The sequence below is a fragment of the Anser anser genome, assembly GCF_964211835.1.
Source record: "Anser anser genome assembly, chromosome: 21".
NCBI lineage: Eukaryota > Metazoa > Chordata > Aves > Anseriformes > Anatidae > Anser > Anser anser.
In genome coordinates, this window is record NC_139742.1 from 10,796,304 (window position 1) to 10,813,403 (window position 17,100).

General features: G+C 53.7%; 1 protein-coding gene across 16 annotated transcripts in view; it reads left to right on the plus strand.

The window, feature by feature from the left end:
* The window catches only part of DAB2IP (DAB2 interacting protein), a 224,258-nt gene extending 209,966 nt beyond the window's left edge, over nucleotides 1–14,292 (plus strand). For 14 of the 16 annotated variants that reach the window (XM_083807470.1, XM_083807465.1, XM_083807469.1 and 11 more), the window contains 4 exons: nucleotides 2,122–2,274; nucleotides 5,543–5,745; nucleotides 7,134–7,221; nucleotides 8,807–14,292. In XM_083807470.1, the coding sequence (XP_083663596.1) occupies nucleotides 2,122–2,274; nucleotides 5,543–5,745; nucleotides 7,134–7,221; nucleotides 8,807–8,974 (612 nt within the window). In that variant the 3' untranslated portion in view covers nucleotides 8,975–14,292. The remainder of the gene's footprint in view (nucleotides 1–2,121; nucleotides 2,275–5,542; nucleotides 5,746–7,133; nucleotides 7,222–8,806) is intronic. The other 2 variants (XM_083807467.1, XM_083807468.1) reach the window with 2 other exon arrangements.
* The last annotated feature ends 2,808 nt before the right edge of the window (nucleotides 14,293–17,100 follow it).

Below are 17,100 nucleotides of genomic sequence, written 5' to 3' on the forward strand. Positions count from 1 at the left end.
CCCATCAAGAGCGAAGCTGCAGCTGTGCAGAGCTCGACAGTGCTTCGGGTCCCAGGGCACGTGCTGGTCTGCACAGAAAGGAACGGGACTGTTCACGGTGCTAAAAGTGAAAGCAGTACGTCACAGACCCAGGGCCCTCCGGTTTCCTGGCATGGATAAATTGCTTGGCTAGTGCTCCTTTAGTCATTTTACATTTCAGATACAGCCCTGTAGAAAATTAACACGGTAGGGCCTCTCAGTGCCCAAAGGAAGAGTTTTAAAAGTAATACAAAACCCAGAGAGCGCGGACAACTGGCAAGAGCTCACGGCACCTCAGCCCAGGCTCCTTTCCAGCAGCACAGCGTTGGAGGAGCAGCAGAGCTGGTCTAAGTACCTCTGCCTTACAAGGCAGCTGTGGAGGCCTTGTGTCAGTGCTGCCCATTAAAGGCTGTTGTATCAGCCCGGTCTGGAGCTGTTCTGTGCATACTGTATTGATTCATAAGCGCCGACATTAGCAAGCTGGCCATGTAGCCACATTTGTATCATGTGGATCGATGCTCGTTAGGTGCAGAGGGCACAGAGCCTGCAAGCAGCAGCCTGGCTGGTAGCAGAGTTTCTTTGAGATGAAGGGCGCAGCAGAACCTTCGGCCCCTGGCCAGTCGGTGACTGCAAAGCTTTCCTCCAAGAGCTGAAGTCCCCAAATGCCCTCCCAGCCCAACCTGCGTATTTAACTTGTGTGAGCAGTGTCCGGGAATCACTGTTACACTGCTCCTTCACAGCTGCTGGTATTAAACGCCCTTTGAGACCAAAGGAGCCCCGTGCCCTGGCCATTCCCGTAGCATTCCCCAAGCCCCGCTCCTGCCAGGCAGCAGCACTTCCCCTGCCTTTGTGAGTCCAATTGCTGATCTGCCTTTGGAGCTGCGCCAGGCCGGATCAGGTGCTCTTTTTCACCTCTTTGGCAAAGGAAGAAAGGGGCGGAAGGACCTGTGCACAGTGGGCTGAGCTCTGTTAACTGAGAGCCTGGGACCAAGAGCCTTCAAGTCGCTGAAGTGAAGCCGGGTGGCCCTCGCTCCTCCGAGCCAGACAGTGAGCAGCCACCGGAGGTGCGGCGCCCGAGGTGAAGGTTTAAGAGAAAACAGAAAGCCACAAGCCAGGGCAGGAGTTACAGCAAGTGTGCCATGAGCAGAGCCTGAAACTTCTGATTTAGAACTGTGGAAATGAAGACCAGACTGAAAGATGGCTTGGGAAAGCTCCCAGTGCCAGGGAGACAACCGGGCAGCCCCCACTCCTTCAGAACCTCCTGGTCTGCTGCTTGCCAGCGACTGGGTTTCTCCCCTGTCCAGAGCTCTGCATGGAAGAGAAAGTCGCCTGCATTTCTGCCTTGTTATCTTGAATTCACTTGACCAGGTCATGCAGATCCCTTGTGTTCATCCAAGAAACTAATTACTGCCGTTTATAATGAGCCAGGACGGAGGGGAAATGGCTGGAGCTTCACTTCCTCAAGTTCGTGATGTGGTTGGAAGCTATTCAGGCGATGCAGTTCAGCTGGAGCTTGCAGTCCCTGCCCAGGCCAGGACTGAAAAGCCGCAGCCGCAGCTCTGGCTGCCTGGCAGGAGAGCAGCCCCGCTCCGCACGTTCCCACAGCTACCTGAGCACGCCCAGGAGCTGCCGAGATGTCGAGGACCTCATCTGTGGAGAGGCTCATCCTGGAAGAAACCTGTGTTTTCCAAGAAGATGTCAGCATGACCAAGAGGAGCATTTAGTTTGCTGGGTTTAGCTGTAGCCGTACGAAGCCTTCCCAGCGAGCAGCCTTCCCATCTGCCAGCGGCGACGACCCGCCCCAGAAACCCGGGCCTGTTCCTTGCAGTGGGATCCCTCTGCAGCACACCTTTGTGCGCCTGTTCTCTGGGGATGGCGAAGGGAAGAATTTGGCCTGGCGAAGGCCAATGTATTAAAACAATGTGAGGTGCACAACAGGAGTCGTTCCTGTGCCTCCCCCTGGCTGTTCCGGTAGCTCAGACCTGCTCATTGCTGTTTGAGCAGCACGGGAGAGGGCTTGCTTGGAAGGAAATTCTCTCTCTAGCTTCATGACCATTTCTGTTACAGGTTTTTCTTTTGTTATGGTTGTATGTTTCATTGTAGGCCCCTTCTCCTGTGAACCCCAATGCCCTGGACCGCACTGCTGCTTGGCTTTTGAATATGAACATGCAGTTTTTAGAAGATGAAAGCATTGACCCAGATTCCAAGCACAGGGATAAGCTCAGGAATAAGGACGAGCTCAGCCAAGCAGAAAAGGTAAAACCTGATTGGATTGAATCAAGTTTCTAAATAGAGAGAGGATTTCCTTGAATGTCGTTCATCTGAGCAGGGGCAAGCGGGGCTGTCTGGGACCTCCCTGCCCAGGAGAGAGGGGCGTCAGGCTCTGCGCCCTGCTGCTCAGCGTCACAGGGCACTGCTGGGGAAGGTCTGGGAGGTTTTCACGCACTGACTCAAATTGCCCTCTGATGAGAGCTAGTGTGAAAAGCAGGAGCCAGGAATCGAGTGCTGGTGCTGCTCTGCGACATCACATGGAGCCAGCTGGTGCCTCTTACTTCCCCCTGGCTGCAGGAAAGAAAGCTTAAAAGCCAGTTTCAGCTCACCTATAAAAGACCAGGGAGGAGGATGCAGGCAGCCTTGTGCCTCACAGCAGGGACGTGTAGCAAGAAGCAGCTCTCACGTTAAAAACCTGCAAAAAGCCCTAAAATTAAGCCCAGATTCTGGTCTCGGCTACAGCACCGGGGCGCGGTGTGAGTCCACTGGTGCAGTGACGCTGCTCCAAGGCTGTGTCACACGGACGAGGGCCTGCCCGGTGTGCGGCCTGCCAGAAGGCAGATCCATGTATTCAGTCGGAGCCCACGGTCCCAGACAGGCTGCAGGATGTGTGCTGCTGCAGGACGGGTGCTGCTCCCTCCCCTGCCTCCTGGAGGAGCCTGGGGTGGGAACAGAGTGAGGACACAGGCCAGGGGTGAAGCAGGGTTAGAACTAAGGATGCGGCAGTCAAGAGCCGAGCAATCTTTTCTGCAAGATGCTTTCTCAGCAGCCTGGCACTGCCAGGAGAGCTGCAGCTGGGCACGGTTAGCACGTGGGGTGTTTCCTGACTGTGCGTCACGTTCCTCACACCAGGCACCTGTTAGCACCAGGTCACGCACAACTCCAGACGTGTCCCTCCCGGAACCTGTTTCCTGTTTTTCCAGCACAGACACGTTTCTGTTTTTTCGTAACAGCAGCCTTTGCCTGTTGTCTTGTATCATTGTTGGACTCTCACCTGTTAAATTCAGGGGAAAGGCCAAAGGCAGGGACTTTAGACCCTATGGTAGGGACTGTGAGGCGGAAGGTGAAGGCTCCCAGCCTGCTCAGGAAAAGCGGGGCTGTTGTTCGTGAGAGCTCAACCCATTTTTTTCACTGCCTTTCTCCTCCTTGGCTGTTCCTGTAAGTACACAGACACGTACTGAGCAGACAGTATCTGACACAGAAGAAGCTCTGTGAGGCAGACGCCCGAGCAGAGACACCAGCAGGCAGCCAGTGACAGCGAGGGTGTTCCCAGATGAGCTCGCTGCGCGCGGCGTTACTGCTGCGCTGGGTCACTGAAGGGCTCCACAAGGGTCCGTGCGGGACGTGCCAGGCAGAGGTCGCCAGCACCCGCTCCAGGTGGATGCTGTTGGGGTTACAGAGCCAGGCAGTACTGCAGCACGCCGGTCCCTGCCCTCAGGTCGGAGGTAGCCCCTGCCCTGAACCTGGCGTCTCATTCCCATGCAGCATCTTCTGTTACTTTGCTGTCACACCCGTCACTGGCATTAAGGACCATCATTAGCATAACCTCTCTCCCCATTCCTGTAAGCCTCGAATGGTAACCGAGACTGAGACAAGTGTTCTAGAGACAGGAGCGACTCCTTCGGGCTCTGAGGCCTTTCCTGCTATCATTTGAGCTCACTTATGCGGCTCCTATTTTAAGGCTAGGGTAGGTATTTAATCTTTCCTCTTTGAGCAACTCCCTTCTGTCTGACTTCAGTGCTTCTGTGCAGCTCTATGGGCGTCCGTGTTTCCATCACGCCAGTTCCATGTGCAAACTATCTCGTTTCGGTGCCTCAGTAAAAGCTTTGCTAAAGGAAAAAACACAGCGAGCCGTTGTGCCCGTCTGCCCAGGCAGAAGGAGCTTGGAGGCTGTTCCCACTCTGCCTGCCGTGGCGCAAATACCGTGGCCGGTCAGGAAAACCCTCAACATCGTAAAGGTTCAGCCTGGAGGCATTGCGGTTATTCTGCCACAAGTCAGTGGAGCTGGTCGTAGGAGAGCCGTGGGGACTTGTGCGAGCTGGGGCCCAGCTGATGGCACAGGGGCAGCAGCGTGGCTGCGGTGCGCTCTCACAAAGAGCCAGCCTTTTAGTAAAACCCCACAGCAGGGCTCTCAAAACTGGGACAAACAAAGTTCGTAATTTGAATGCTTACATAGGTGCAGCTGGCCAAGGAGACGGCCACGTTTGCAGCTAACCAAGTCAGTGCACAACGAAGCACACCTCTGTCAGTTGGTGTATGACACCTGTGGCCTTGTAACAGATTTCATGACACAGATGAATTTTTTTTGCCATTTCTGACTCTAAAACGGCCAAATTATCAGCTGCATCTTAATTATTCTAAGGTTATTGCAGTTTAAATTAAAAAAAACATTTCAAGGCTAACTTTGAAATTAAAGTCGTCTTACAGCGATTTACACTGAATTTTCCTTTACCAAAGCGAGTTGTACTGAACGCTGTGCTTCTGCAATAGCCACACCCAGCCTTACTGGGTTAGGAAGCTCTCCGGTTTTGTAATTGCTTTACGTGGTTCTTCTGCTGATTTTTAGCTTCAGCTGTGCAAACTGTAGTCTGTGGGGTCTTGGCTTCACGCAGCAGCTCTTCTGGGATTGAGCCTGGGCTTGACATCTGCCCGCCTCGCTTAGCCCGCAGGGCGCAGTACCAGTGCCGCTCGCTGCCCCGGCTCACGCCGACGCGGTGTGACCGCGCTGCGCTACACGGCAGCGCCCGACGTGTGCCTGACGTGTGCCCGCTGTCTGGCAGGAGGCAGTCCGGCCTAACAGCTCCTGCTTGGCTTTCAGCAGCTCCAGAGCACACGCATTTCTTGACATAGGCTGAAGAGCTCACGCGTAAACCCAAAATCCCACCAATTCAGCTTTTCCTGCCTGTGTTTAGCCCCGCGCTGTTAGTGTGAGGGAGCTGCCAGCTGCATTTGCCATTCAGTCGCTCTAACCTGCGTTCCCCGTGTGAAATGCCAAACTCTGCTAACAACCCATTCTCTGAACCTGCCAGTGATGCGCCAGCCCCGCGGAACGCAGCACCGCTCCTAGCGCAGCACGGAGAAGACGGACGAGGAGGTGTCGGCACGCGGGGTTATCTGACACGGGTTTGCAGCTAGTCTGATGCGAGGAGAGGGGCGTAATCGGGCTGTGGAGAAACCTTGGCAAGGGCAAAGCCCTACTAGGTAACGTGCTACATGTGTTTTCTCCTCCTGTGTCTGTCCTTGCGTGCTGTAGTACCAGCAGGACCTAGTGGTGCTGCAGGACAAGCTTCGCATCTCCAACAAGAAGCTGGAGGAGTATGAGACGCGCTTCAAATGCCAGGAGGAGACGACGCAGAAGCTGATGCTGGAGTACCAGGCCAGGCTGGAGGAGAGCGAGGAACGGCTCCGGAGGCAGCAGGAGGATAAGGAGATCCAGATGAAGGGCATCATCAGCAGGTACGGGGCAGGCGGGAGGAAGGCAGGCAGCCAGGGTGGCATTAGAGCTGAGCCCTGCTCAGGAGAATCAGGTTCCTGGAGAGAGCAGACAGCTTTCCCTTGACGGTTTGCCAGCATTTACGCACTTGCTGCCCCTGGGGAGTTTCAAGCCCTGACTCGTTGGGTCCCCCCCCCCCCATCAGTGTCACCTCACAAAGGATTTGCCCCCATTTCCCTGATTCACAAAAACAAAACTTCAGGAGGCAAGGGCTGGCAGGCCGCCCTGGCTCTCAGAGGATCTGGCAGGCTTGCTCTTCTTTATGTACAAGCAATTGAGCTAATGCTCAAAATGTGCCTTTCCTGACATTCAGTGAAGATCTCATCTCCCTCACATTACTCCTAGCTATAAGCCCCTTCTCCCACCCAGACTGATGTGCTGGTTACATTTCTCTGGTACCTGGGCTGTTCAGTCCCACTGGCTTCTTCTTTACCTGAGGCAAGCCAATTCGGTGCTTTTAATCGGCCCTCCTAAATGGGTCTTCCTTCACTGGCCTTAATCGCTTAAGCTTTTGGGCAGCCTGCTATAGAGGTGTCTAGACGAAATTAATCACCAGAAAAAAAGACTGGGCTTGAACTATTGGGTTTTGTGCAAGAAGAGACTCTGTGTGTGTGTGTGTGGCGCTGCAGTTTCAGATGAGGGAACTAGACCTGGTATGAATGACGGGGGCTGCTACGTGAGGCCTGTCCCATCTGTAGCTGGTCCTTCTGGCATTTCATACATCCTCCTGTGCGCTGCAGAGCTGTACAGCATCCCTTTGCCTCCTTGGTGACGAGGACTAAATGAGGCCGTGCTCTGTACTGTTCACCCTGGGTGGCTGATGTGGGTGGGTGTAAGACTCATGTCTGGGCAGCTCAGTGTGGCAGAGCCCAGCAAAAGTAATTAATGTATTCCTGACACTGTGCGCGTGCTACAAAAGGCCATTACTTTTTAGGGTAGCTTGATCCAGCCAGGAGGTGATCAGCACAATCTTGCCGTAGCAGTAGAACAGTGGCCTGGGTCACTGTCAAGCTGTGCGAGAGCTGGGAATGAAATTGTCTGAATGAGCAGATGAAGAGATGTGCCCCGGTGCGCCCAGCCGTGCCCGAAGCTGTCCCTGCCCTTTCTCCAGGGGTGCCTTGGGTACTGTGTTTTTCTCATACAGAGCGCTTTCTGCAAAGCCACCAGCTCCAAACCAGCTCCAAGGAGCCTAGAGATAGGAGGCATTGCAGGCCTGCAGGATCCCCTTTCCGCCACCTCCTCCCAGCTCCCAGCTTAGCTCCTTACGCAGTACGCCCCACTTCACAAACAAGGGCTATGCACTCTGCAGCTTGAAAACGTGGCTTTCTTTTCTTGTCTGTTTGGCTACCAGGCTGATGTCAGTTGAGGAGGAGTTAAAGAAGGACCATGCAGAAATGCAGGCTGCCGTGGACTCCAAGCAGAAGATAATTGATGCACAGGTGAGTCCCTGATGCCGAGAGCTGCAGCGCTTCTCAGGGGTGAGTCTGCCAACACGCAGCAGTGCCAGGTCATGTGTGGCACGACGATGTGCGTGGGGTGAGTCAGCACGAAGCTACAGCCAGGGACAGGGGGCGTCAGACCTCAGCAGGACACGTGTAACCTCACAGGAACAGCACTGAAAGGCCTCAGTGCTGGGAGCCTGCCTTATTCCAGCCAGCCAGTAAGGCAAAGGGACAGGGAGCCTGCTTCCTTCCCTAGCAAGCACCCTTTGTTTCAGCGCTGAAAATCAGCCTGAATGGTGCTCAGCCCGGTAAGATCAGCTGGGTGGGTTCAGAGCCTGCAGAGTTCCAGTAATGCGTGCAGGACCTGGCTGGCAAGGCGAGCACTGGCTGGCCAGAGCAAAGCCGACATTGTTCAGCATCCGGGTTGTGGTTTGCAAGATGAGGAAGCTCAGCTAGTGTTATAGGTTAGAATGGCATCAGGTGGTGGGCACAAAATACTCTGCTTGGAAAGAACAATCTGAAAATACAGCCCATAATCTCTTAATTTGTCTAGGCAGAGACCAGCATCTCCTCAGCAGCCAGGCCTTCCTTCAGCTTGTGGCTAGGTGCTGGTAAATTGTAGGCTTTCTCCTAATGACCGTATTAATCACTTGTGAGTCACCGCTCATGACTAATTTACTGTATAGCTAATTAAAAAGGAGATGAGACAGTCGTAACTCTGCAAGAAGAATCACTCTTTTCCTGTAATTGGCTCACAACTGGTAAATCAGCCCCGTCCCTCCTGCACTCGAGCAAAGCCCGGGGGGACACGGGGCAGGTGGGAGGCGTGCGCGGGGCAGGCTGCGGCCACCTGCTGCCACCGTGGGGTACCTGAGAGGCTCCCGCCGTGCCTGCGCAGCCTGCTTTGTTCGGCTTTTTGTCATCTCAGGCTGTGCATAGTGTCGGACAGGCTGGTGCACGATCTGTCAGTCACACACAGGCAAACCTGAGCCCCTCTGAGTTGTTTCTGATCCCCCCGCTCGCGGCAGACAGAAGGAGGACGCAGCAGGCAGGCGCAGCTGGACCAGACTGCGCCACAGCAGCTCCGGCTCCCATCCCCACGATACTGGACAGGACTTCTTACTGTAATCAGTAGGAATAAGGAAATTGCCATCACAGCCATCCCGGGAGGCCACAAGTCATTTAAACCATTTATTTACACTAACAAAATCAATTAAACACTGGCAGGAATAACCCATCTTGGGAGAGAACTAGATTTTAGAACATGAGTCTTATCATCGTCATAACAGCTGCAGTTAGAGCAAACAATACAATTAATTTCTGTATCACTGAAAAATTAGAAAAAAAAAAATACTTTATCTCCATTTCGTTCAGGACCAACTATTACATGGGATGATAAAATTAATTTAGCTCAGATTCCATTTGTTTAAAAGCCTGATGTGTCAAAGCCTCTGTAAGACTGCCAGAGAAGGGGCCGGACCCTGGCTGCCTCTGGGCTCCTAGCTCAGGACAAGCCCCGGTATCACCGAGCCAGGGCTCCGCGCGTTTCCACTGACCGTTCCCCTCTGCTGCTCCTTTGCAGGAGAAACGCATTGCTTCATTGGATGCTGCCAACGCACGGCTAATGAGTGCCCTTACTCAGCTGAAAGAGAGGTACAGCATGCAGACACGTAATGGGATCTCCCCCACAAACCCAACTAAATTGCAGATTACAGAGAATGGAGAATTCAGAAACAGCAGTAATTGTTAACCCGTGGAGGGCGCTGCCGCAGGAGAGGAGGCCTGGCCAGAGGGACCGTGCAGCAGCAGGTGTGAGCCGCGGCTTCAAAGAACGGCTGCTCTCTCCCCCAGAGAAACCAGCTCCTTACTGCGGACGGCGCGCTTGACTGAGCCTTTGTGGGAGATGCTAATGCCAGCACATTGAGGGGACGGAAAGATCGAGTGTGAGATGAGTGGCATAAGGAAATAAGATATATTTGAGAATCGCTGTCACTGTTGGATTTAAATCAGTGTTTAATGTTTAAACAGAAGTAACCTTTTCCTTCCAAACTGCCCAAAGGATATGCCTCACCCCTCCCAGCAAGGAATAATGTCCTTGTCGTTGCAGGAAGCGAAATAAGGGGAGCTGGGCAGAGCCTGCAGCAGGCAACGGCCCACTCAGTGCAGTTAGAGCGTGCAGCTGGCTGCAGCTGCCCGGGGGCGGCAGGAGAGCCTGCCCCGCTCCTGTGACTCCCCCTGGAGCACAGCCCCGTCCCCAGAGCAAACCCCGCGCCCGGCCGGCCTTCCTTACGTGGCTCTGTGAGGCCACTGGCTTTTACAGCACGTAGCTATCTGCAGGGCATTTACACAGCAAATTAACGTTTAATTAACTCCGCCCACGCAGGGGGCACAGTCCAGGAGACTGGTCAGAGCTCCCTCGGCGCTACGCAGTACCAGAGGGGTGTTGCATGGGGCACTGCGGTGGCAGGGCGGTGGAGAAGGGTCCGACGGCGCCGCTGGGGCTGCGGAGCCACCGCGCAAGCCCAGGGAGCGGAGCCAGCCCGAGGCTCTGCACGCAGGTGCAGGGAGGAGCTGGTACCTGGCGATGGGCTCCCTGGGCCCCCTCGCCAGCTGCTGCTCGCTCAGCTAATGGGGAAAGTCTTCGTAAAGCAATAGTTCAGGGTGCTGCGTTCCCCGCCACACGCCTAACCGCAGAATAAAGTAAAGGTTGCCTGAGCCTTGTCCCCGAGCTGTGAATGAGGTGCAGGGTCTGGCTTTGGTGGTGCCCGTCGTGGCACAGGGGGAGCGACGGGCTTTGTGACACGGCCAGCGTCTTGCTTGACAAAGGGTTCGTTATGGGGATGTAATACTCTGTGCGGAGATTTTTACTGTTTCTGGGGAGAAAAACAGGCAAAGAAACAAGAGCAGCCCTGAAGACCCATGAAGATCGGTAATTGTATTTCTTTTCTTTCACAGTATGCATTAGAAAAAAAAAGAGCCCATTTTCTGGAATACTGTCCTCTTTAAATTGGGAATGAGCACTGCATGGAAATTAACCGGCTTGAAGAATGTAAAACATGGTCATAAGGGAGTAACCAACAGGAACAGCAGCCACCACCGAGAGCCCCCTTGTCAGGAGCACTGTGCAGGCATAAGCCAGGATTAGACTTTTCCTTGCTGCTGAAACACGCAGATTCGGCACATTCAGACACGTTGCGCTCAGCGGAGGGGTCACCTCCTTAACGGGGGATTGTGCCGCTGACCTGCCGCCACGGTGTGTTTGTTGGTTTGTGTTTTTTTTAAGTTAGTCCTTCATGACTCCCAGTCTCAGAGCAGGTCCCTCGTACCGCGAGCCCAGAGATTTTCTCTGAGATATGGATGACAGTGTACAGTGTACAGGACATCTGCCTTTTCCTCCCACTAAAGTTTAACACTGCTGACCGCCTGTCCTAGCTCCTCCTGCCATGTGTAAATGTCCAAAGGGACTAGGATGCTCCCTGCGCTCTGCACAGCTTAGGTACCGTCTCCAGCCTCTCAGTACCCAGGCTGCCCGAGCAGGACGCTGTTTGCCAGTAAGCTCTGCATTGCCATGCCACCTCACGGCCGTAAGGCTCATTAACAGCACTCTTCCACATGCAATTGTTTTCAAAATTAAAGCTGCTTTTTCTTTTTGTAAGCGTTTTTTCTGTTGCCTGGAAGCCCTGGGCCAAGCCCGGCGCGGCTGCACCTGCTGCAGCTCTGGTCCTTGGAGGAGCGGACGTGTTGCTCTGCACCGAGGTCTCCGCGCCCAGCCAACGCCTGCAGAGTGGTGCAGTCACACAGCAGACCCCGACAGGAGCTCCTCAGAGAAAAGTAATCACTAAGCATTTATGGCAAGTACAGTCACCTTTGAATTTGGAGACTAGCACAGATGGCTTTGAAGACCCACACAAAACTGACAAGGTTACAACTGGAGAAAGACCCAGACAGGTTAGGAATACACAGGGTACTGGGAACGGTTCGGTACGTACGCTTACCAGCTGCCGTTGTCTCATACACACTGTAAGAACCCTGCAAAAAAGACTATTTTAAACTGCTGTTGCCCTGAGATGTATTTTTAGAGCTAATTGTTTTTGAGCTCCAACATACCGGTTGTTGGGAGAGACGAAGTTTTTCAAGAGCCAAGTAACATAGAGGAATGGAAACGCTCCCAGAGCATGGGGCGGGCGCCCCACCAGCAGCGTTCCCATTCGTACATGGAAGTAATGTTGGGATGCAGTCAGTGCTCTCCGTAAGAGCTGGAAAAGAGAACCACCCACAACACAGTTGTTTAGCACTGAAGCTAAGCAAAGTACAGCTTAATCTCCTGCTCAACCACAAGCCAAGGCACTGCTTTTAGATCCTTCTCCCTCCCCCCTTTTTTTCTTTTCTTTTTTTTCCCCAGGAGCTGTCAGAAACTCCCGGTTAACCTCAAAGTTGCAAATTACTGAACACATTGTTCTGCTGAAGTAGCAGGCACACTTAAGTCCTTCCACAGTGAGTTATTAAAAAAACAAAACAAAACAAAAACTTAAAAGTTCCAGTGCCAATACCTTCTGGAGTTGTTGCTTAGTTTCCTGAGCCAGTATGAAACAAAACTCAAATCAGGAAGCGGTCTCGTTACAGTGGAGAGCCCCCCGCCCCTCATCCCTGTGTCGCCTTCCCCTGCAAGTGTCAACAACTGGACCTACCTACCACCCTCCCCTGCGAAACGCTGGGGATAGGGTTTAAGATCCAGGCTCAGCTCAGCTCTGTTACTTCAGTTTGTGTTTGTTATTTATAAACTGTACATTTCTGTGTGTGTGTGTGCGTGCACGTGTGTGTGAGCGGGAGCCAGCGATGCGTGCGGTCAGCGCAGCGGGCAGGGTACCCAGCTGCGGCCTCAGCCCTGGGAGCTGGCGCAGCAATACCGAGGCGATGACACCGGAGTAAAGCAACCACTACGCGTAATGTTTTGTGATCTGCTCCGTTTCCTTTTCCATTCTTGCGCTTTCTACAATAAGAAGCTGTTCTAGTGCAAACTTGTCAAAGTGTAAACAACACTAAAACACACTCAGATTTTTATCTTAATACAAGTCTTAATATTTTTTTTTGTAAATGTTTTCAGTGTTTACTGTAACGTATCTATCTCACTAACAGTTGTATATAGTAATTTACTTCTGGTGCTGCTTATTTGGTCAGGATTTGGCTGTATCAATGCTGTTTAGGTGAGGTGGACTCAAGCTAGCAAATTTGGATCCAGCCACAGGTTATGATGCCACCTCTTCCCCTTGGGCATCTGAGGGAAAGGGAAGGGAGAAAGGCCAGGGATCCAGATTTGGGGTTGGCCCACCTCAAGGATTCTGTTTTAAGAGTTATGATTTGGGGTTTTGTTAAACTGTAGTGAACATTGCTGAAAAAAAATGAGCAAAATTTTGTGTAAACGGGGATGAAAAGGACTGAACAATACCCCAACACCTCTGCTGACTCCAAGTACCATCTTTTTGGACAGGGATTATGGCTTAAGTTCAGTGCCAACCAACTGGAGGGACCTAGGTCCTTCCCCACGCCAATTAACACTGCAGTGTAGTCACCAGCCCCTTTTGCAAAGCCTGCTGCCATCCAAAGAGCCCTTTGTCACTGCATTGTCATTTGAGTCTGGTTGGGTTTGTTTTCTGCTTTTGCAGCTGTAAAGCGCTGATTGCACTGTGAGAACGCGCTGAATCCTCTGGCCTGGCAGGCAGCCCGGGGGGTCGCGCAGGGTGCGGGACGCAGGTTGTGCTGCTGCGGGGAGGCTGAAGGGAGAAGGGACTCGGTGGGCCCGAGCAAGGCACCACAGGCGCTCCTAGCAAAGAAATAAGCAAGAAGTCTAGAGGCTTTTCCTGTTACTTACGTCCATACCACAATGCAACAGAAAACATAACGAAGTCTGATCTGTGATTGACAAGGAAAGGGTTTTTAGTGCCAGGAGGTGGAAAATTCCCTGCTGTAGTCTGCCAGGAGAGCCCCCAGGTGTGGCTCGGATGAGATCTGCAAGGGGCTCATTTCCCACTGCGCCCCCGGGGCAGGGCAGCAGCCCCTGGGGCTGCCTTTCTGAACACGGTCCTGCAGCCGGCAGCACCCAGCAGCTGCCCCGGGGTCGCTGTGGCCTTGCCTCCAGAGCATGAAGCAGCCACCACAAGGGCGCAACTGTGACACTGCCCTCGGGGCGAGCATGAGGTTTCTTGTGCGGCACCCCATCCTTCCCCCTGCAGTGGCTGTAGTGCTCAACCTCTTCCCAAAGGTTTGCGTTCGAAGCAATCCAGGACTGCACAGCACCCTGGCCAGTACCAGGCCCTGGCTCACGGGCACCAGGAGGATCCTTTTCTGGCCCAGGCAGGGGCACTGCCCCTCCAAGCGGGTCCCTGACTCTTCGGGGCAGTTTCAGAGCAGACTGCTCAGCCGCAAGGCTTGGCCATGTGGTTCCTGCCCTGCCCTGAGAAACAGCCAAGCCCTGCGCTAACCCTGCACAGAAATCTGTTGCCTTTTCCTTTTCCCCTTGCGGAAAATACAGGGAGGGGTGGGAGGGGTGGGATGATCGAAGCATGCTGACATGCAGCTCACAGGCGTCCAAACCAAATCCAGTCTTGAGGGTGTTACATGACATTCAAAAACAACCGTGCTTTGAAAAAGGTGTCATGTTGGAGCACTGACCTTCACAGATGACCTGAGCTGTGACACTGCTGTAAATTCCACGTGGTTCTGCATCAGCTGCCAGTACCCCAAAGCGCAGTCTCCATGTCCACATATTCCTTTCTCATACATCACTGTGTCTTAAGATATACCTCTCTCTGTATATCTGCTTAAGCTGATACTTGTTCCTGATAAGCAGTCGCTATGTTTTATATCCTCTTATAAAGAAAAATTTTTTTTGTAAGTATGTTTAAAAACAAAAAAAATGCAAAGTGGAAGTGTTTGCTGAATCTCCTTCAGCTCCTTTTAAACTATGTAATAATGTACAGAGAAAGTTGTTGGTGTTCAAAGAAATGATGTGGCCGTGCAATTTATGTACATTTGCAATTAGAAATATTAAAGATTTATTTAGATATTTTATGTAAGCGCTCCAGCACCTCTACTCAGTCATTCCCCGTCTCTAGCTCCGTGGCACACGGTAGGGCTGGGGCTGCCCGGCCGCGCTCAGGGTTCCTGCAGGCCTTCCCCACCACCCCTCTCCTCCCAAAGCCCTTCCCTCGGCTTCCTCTTAGAAGTGGCAGAAAACTTGGAGGAGTCATTAAAACCCTGGGTAGCACCAGCACCTCTGCCTCGTTACCACCACGATAATTAGCTCCTATGAGAGAGGGGGAAGACAAGCTGGCTGCCTCAGGACAAGCCAAGATGTGGCGAGTGCCCGTGGCTGTCCCCGTGCACGGTGGCAGCTCTGAGCCAGGCGGGTCACGGGGCCCTGCTGGCTTCCAGCCACCCCAGGGTGCTGAGTGCCAGTGCCCGACCCCTCCTCATGGCACAGCTGGGCACTGGCAGGGGGGTTTTGGGGAGGTTTGAGCCTTCTGTCCTCACAGCAGAGCCTCTGCTGCCTGCCTGCCACAGGGCCCTGCAGAGAGCCCAGGGGCTGAGCCATGCTTTGTGCCCACACCGCAGCACGGCCCGCGGGAGGTCGGCCCTTCCCAGCTCCTCCAGGCCCCAGCTCTGCTCCCAGCGCCTCCTCCCCTGGTCCCAAACCAGGCTGGGGTGCGCTCGTGCCTCTGAGTTCAACCTTGGTGGCTGTGAAGGCTGAGAGAGGGGAGAATTCCCAGGAAGAAATGCAGGGATCTCAGCAACTGCTCCAAAGAGGGATTAGTCAGTAACACCTTGATTTGAATAAAACCTCTTTAGCGGTCTCTGTTACGGCTTCATCAGAGCAGAGCTGAAGTCTCAGCTGAAAATACCCAGAACAGCTCCGTGCTCTTGACAGCTTTCAGCATCTCGGGCTCCTGGCATCTGGCTGCAGCCGCTCCCAGCAGGTTCCAGCACCGGCACCGCTCAGCAGAAGGGCAAGGCTGGGAGGAGCGAGCCTCTGAATTGCAAAGCAGCAGCCAGAACAACAAGGGGAATACGGGGCTGGGAGGCTGGGGATTCCAAATGGGTTTGCTTGAGCTTTTCAAATCTGGAGAGTCGTTTTAGCCCAAGACTCATCAGCATTAATAATGCTCCCATAATTGCACGGTACAGGTTTGTGCCGAGTTTAGCTATGTCAGAGTGAACAGACCACAGGCTGCTCGTGGTGCCAGGCAGCTTCTTCTCCATCACAGCCCCGTGAGCAGCACAGCTTCTGCTCGGAGGAGGCTGAGGCGAGGCAGCCACGGAGATCATTATTAATCTCCAGTCTTCACTCCTGCCAAGCATCTTTCACTCGTGGTTTTCCAAGCCCTTCACAAACACTCAGCCCCCAGCCTCTCTGCAGTAGATGAATGTCATCATCCTCATTTTCACACAGGACATGCAGCTGGAGCACAACTTTCCCAAGGCCTCCAGCATGCTAAAAAAAAAAGCCAAACAGCTGATCTCCCTCCCCGTTCCGCACGCAGCCATCCCACGCACGTCAGCCCCAGCCCCAGAGCAAACATCCCCTGGGGCAGCAACTCAAAGCCAGCAGTAAACAAACCTCCAGGGCCTCGGCCCCAGGGACTGGGAGAGCTCAGCCGCCCGCTGCCGGAGGACTCAATACAGACAGGCAAGCAGAAAGGAAGGGGCTGGAAGAACAAGAGTCATTAGTGGAAACTTGTTGTTTGTGCTAATTAGATCATTATCTGCAAACTGATATCGATGTTGCTATTTCAGCTCCTCTCGCTGTTCACAACTTTATTTTATCCGTGCCTACCAACTCCCCGCACTCTTCCACGTCCTCCAGGAAGGACCGGCGATACCGGGCGGCAGCTGAGCCCTGGCTGGAGCCGGGCAGTGCCCTGAGCCCCGAGCCCAGCGCCCTGTGGGCCCAGCGCTGAGAAGAGGCGAACGCTCGTGCCCCAGAGGCACGCCACCAGCCGTCCTGGGGGTGGAAGCCGCCCTGCTCGGGGGTGGAAGGCTGCAGTGCTGCCCAGCAGCAAACTCCCCCTCGCTGTGAGCCCCCCGGCACCCACCCTTGCAGCCTAAGGAGCTGCCCAAGTTTCTGCCAAGGGGCCTCTCTCCTGCAAGGACTCCTCCCGAGAGAGGCTCCTTCCACCACCCCAGCAGCCTGCAGAAGCACGTGCACCCCCCGCTCACCTCTCACGCAGGTTCAGGAGTCAGAGCACCAGCGGGACACCCCCAGCTGCAGACAGAGCAGTTTTGGGGCAGGGAGGCAGAGCACGGGCTCTCTCCCCGCACTGCCCCCCCCGCGCAGCCCGCGCCACCCCCAGCAGGGGCTGTACGTGCAGGAGCGCTCGGGCTCCCAAAGAGAAGCCAGCTCCAGCTCCCAGCACAATCCCGAAATACCAGTCAGGAGCAATGTTAGCCGAGAAAGAGAAGATTAAAGCTACCGAGCTAGCAAGGTGGGTGCAGTGGGAGGTCAGCAGGAGCGGGCTGCACACTGCTTTCATTTAATGTGCCATGCTACCTCTGCCTGGCTTTATTAGGATCAAAGCTGCTCGCAGGCTCAGTTTTGAGACACACTCCCTTCACCCAGGGGAAAACGTTTTCCAGTGTGTCATTACGTGCCCTGCTCCATTATTGATCTTAGAGAGACATAGATTAGGTTATTTGGTTATTAAAAAAGGAGGCAAAAGGAAGAGGCACAAAGATTTGGACACCTGTAGGATTTCCAGTTTCCCACCTGACAGCAAGCACAACTCCACTCACATAAATAATATTGATGCAGGCCCTTTACATTATCAGATTTTCCCATTGCTGGTGCGAGCTATAATTGAATAACCTCAACCATTTGATTTT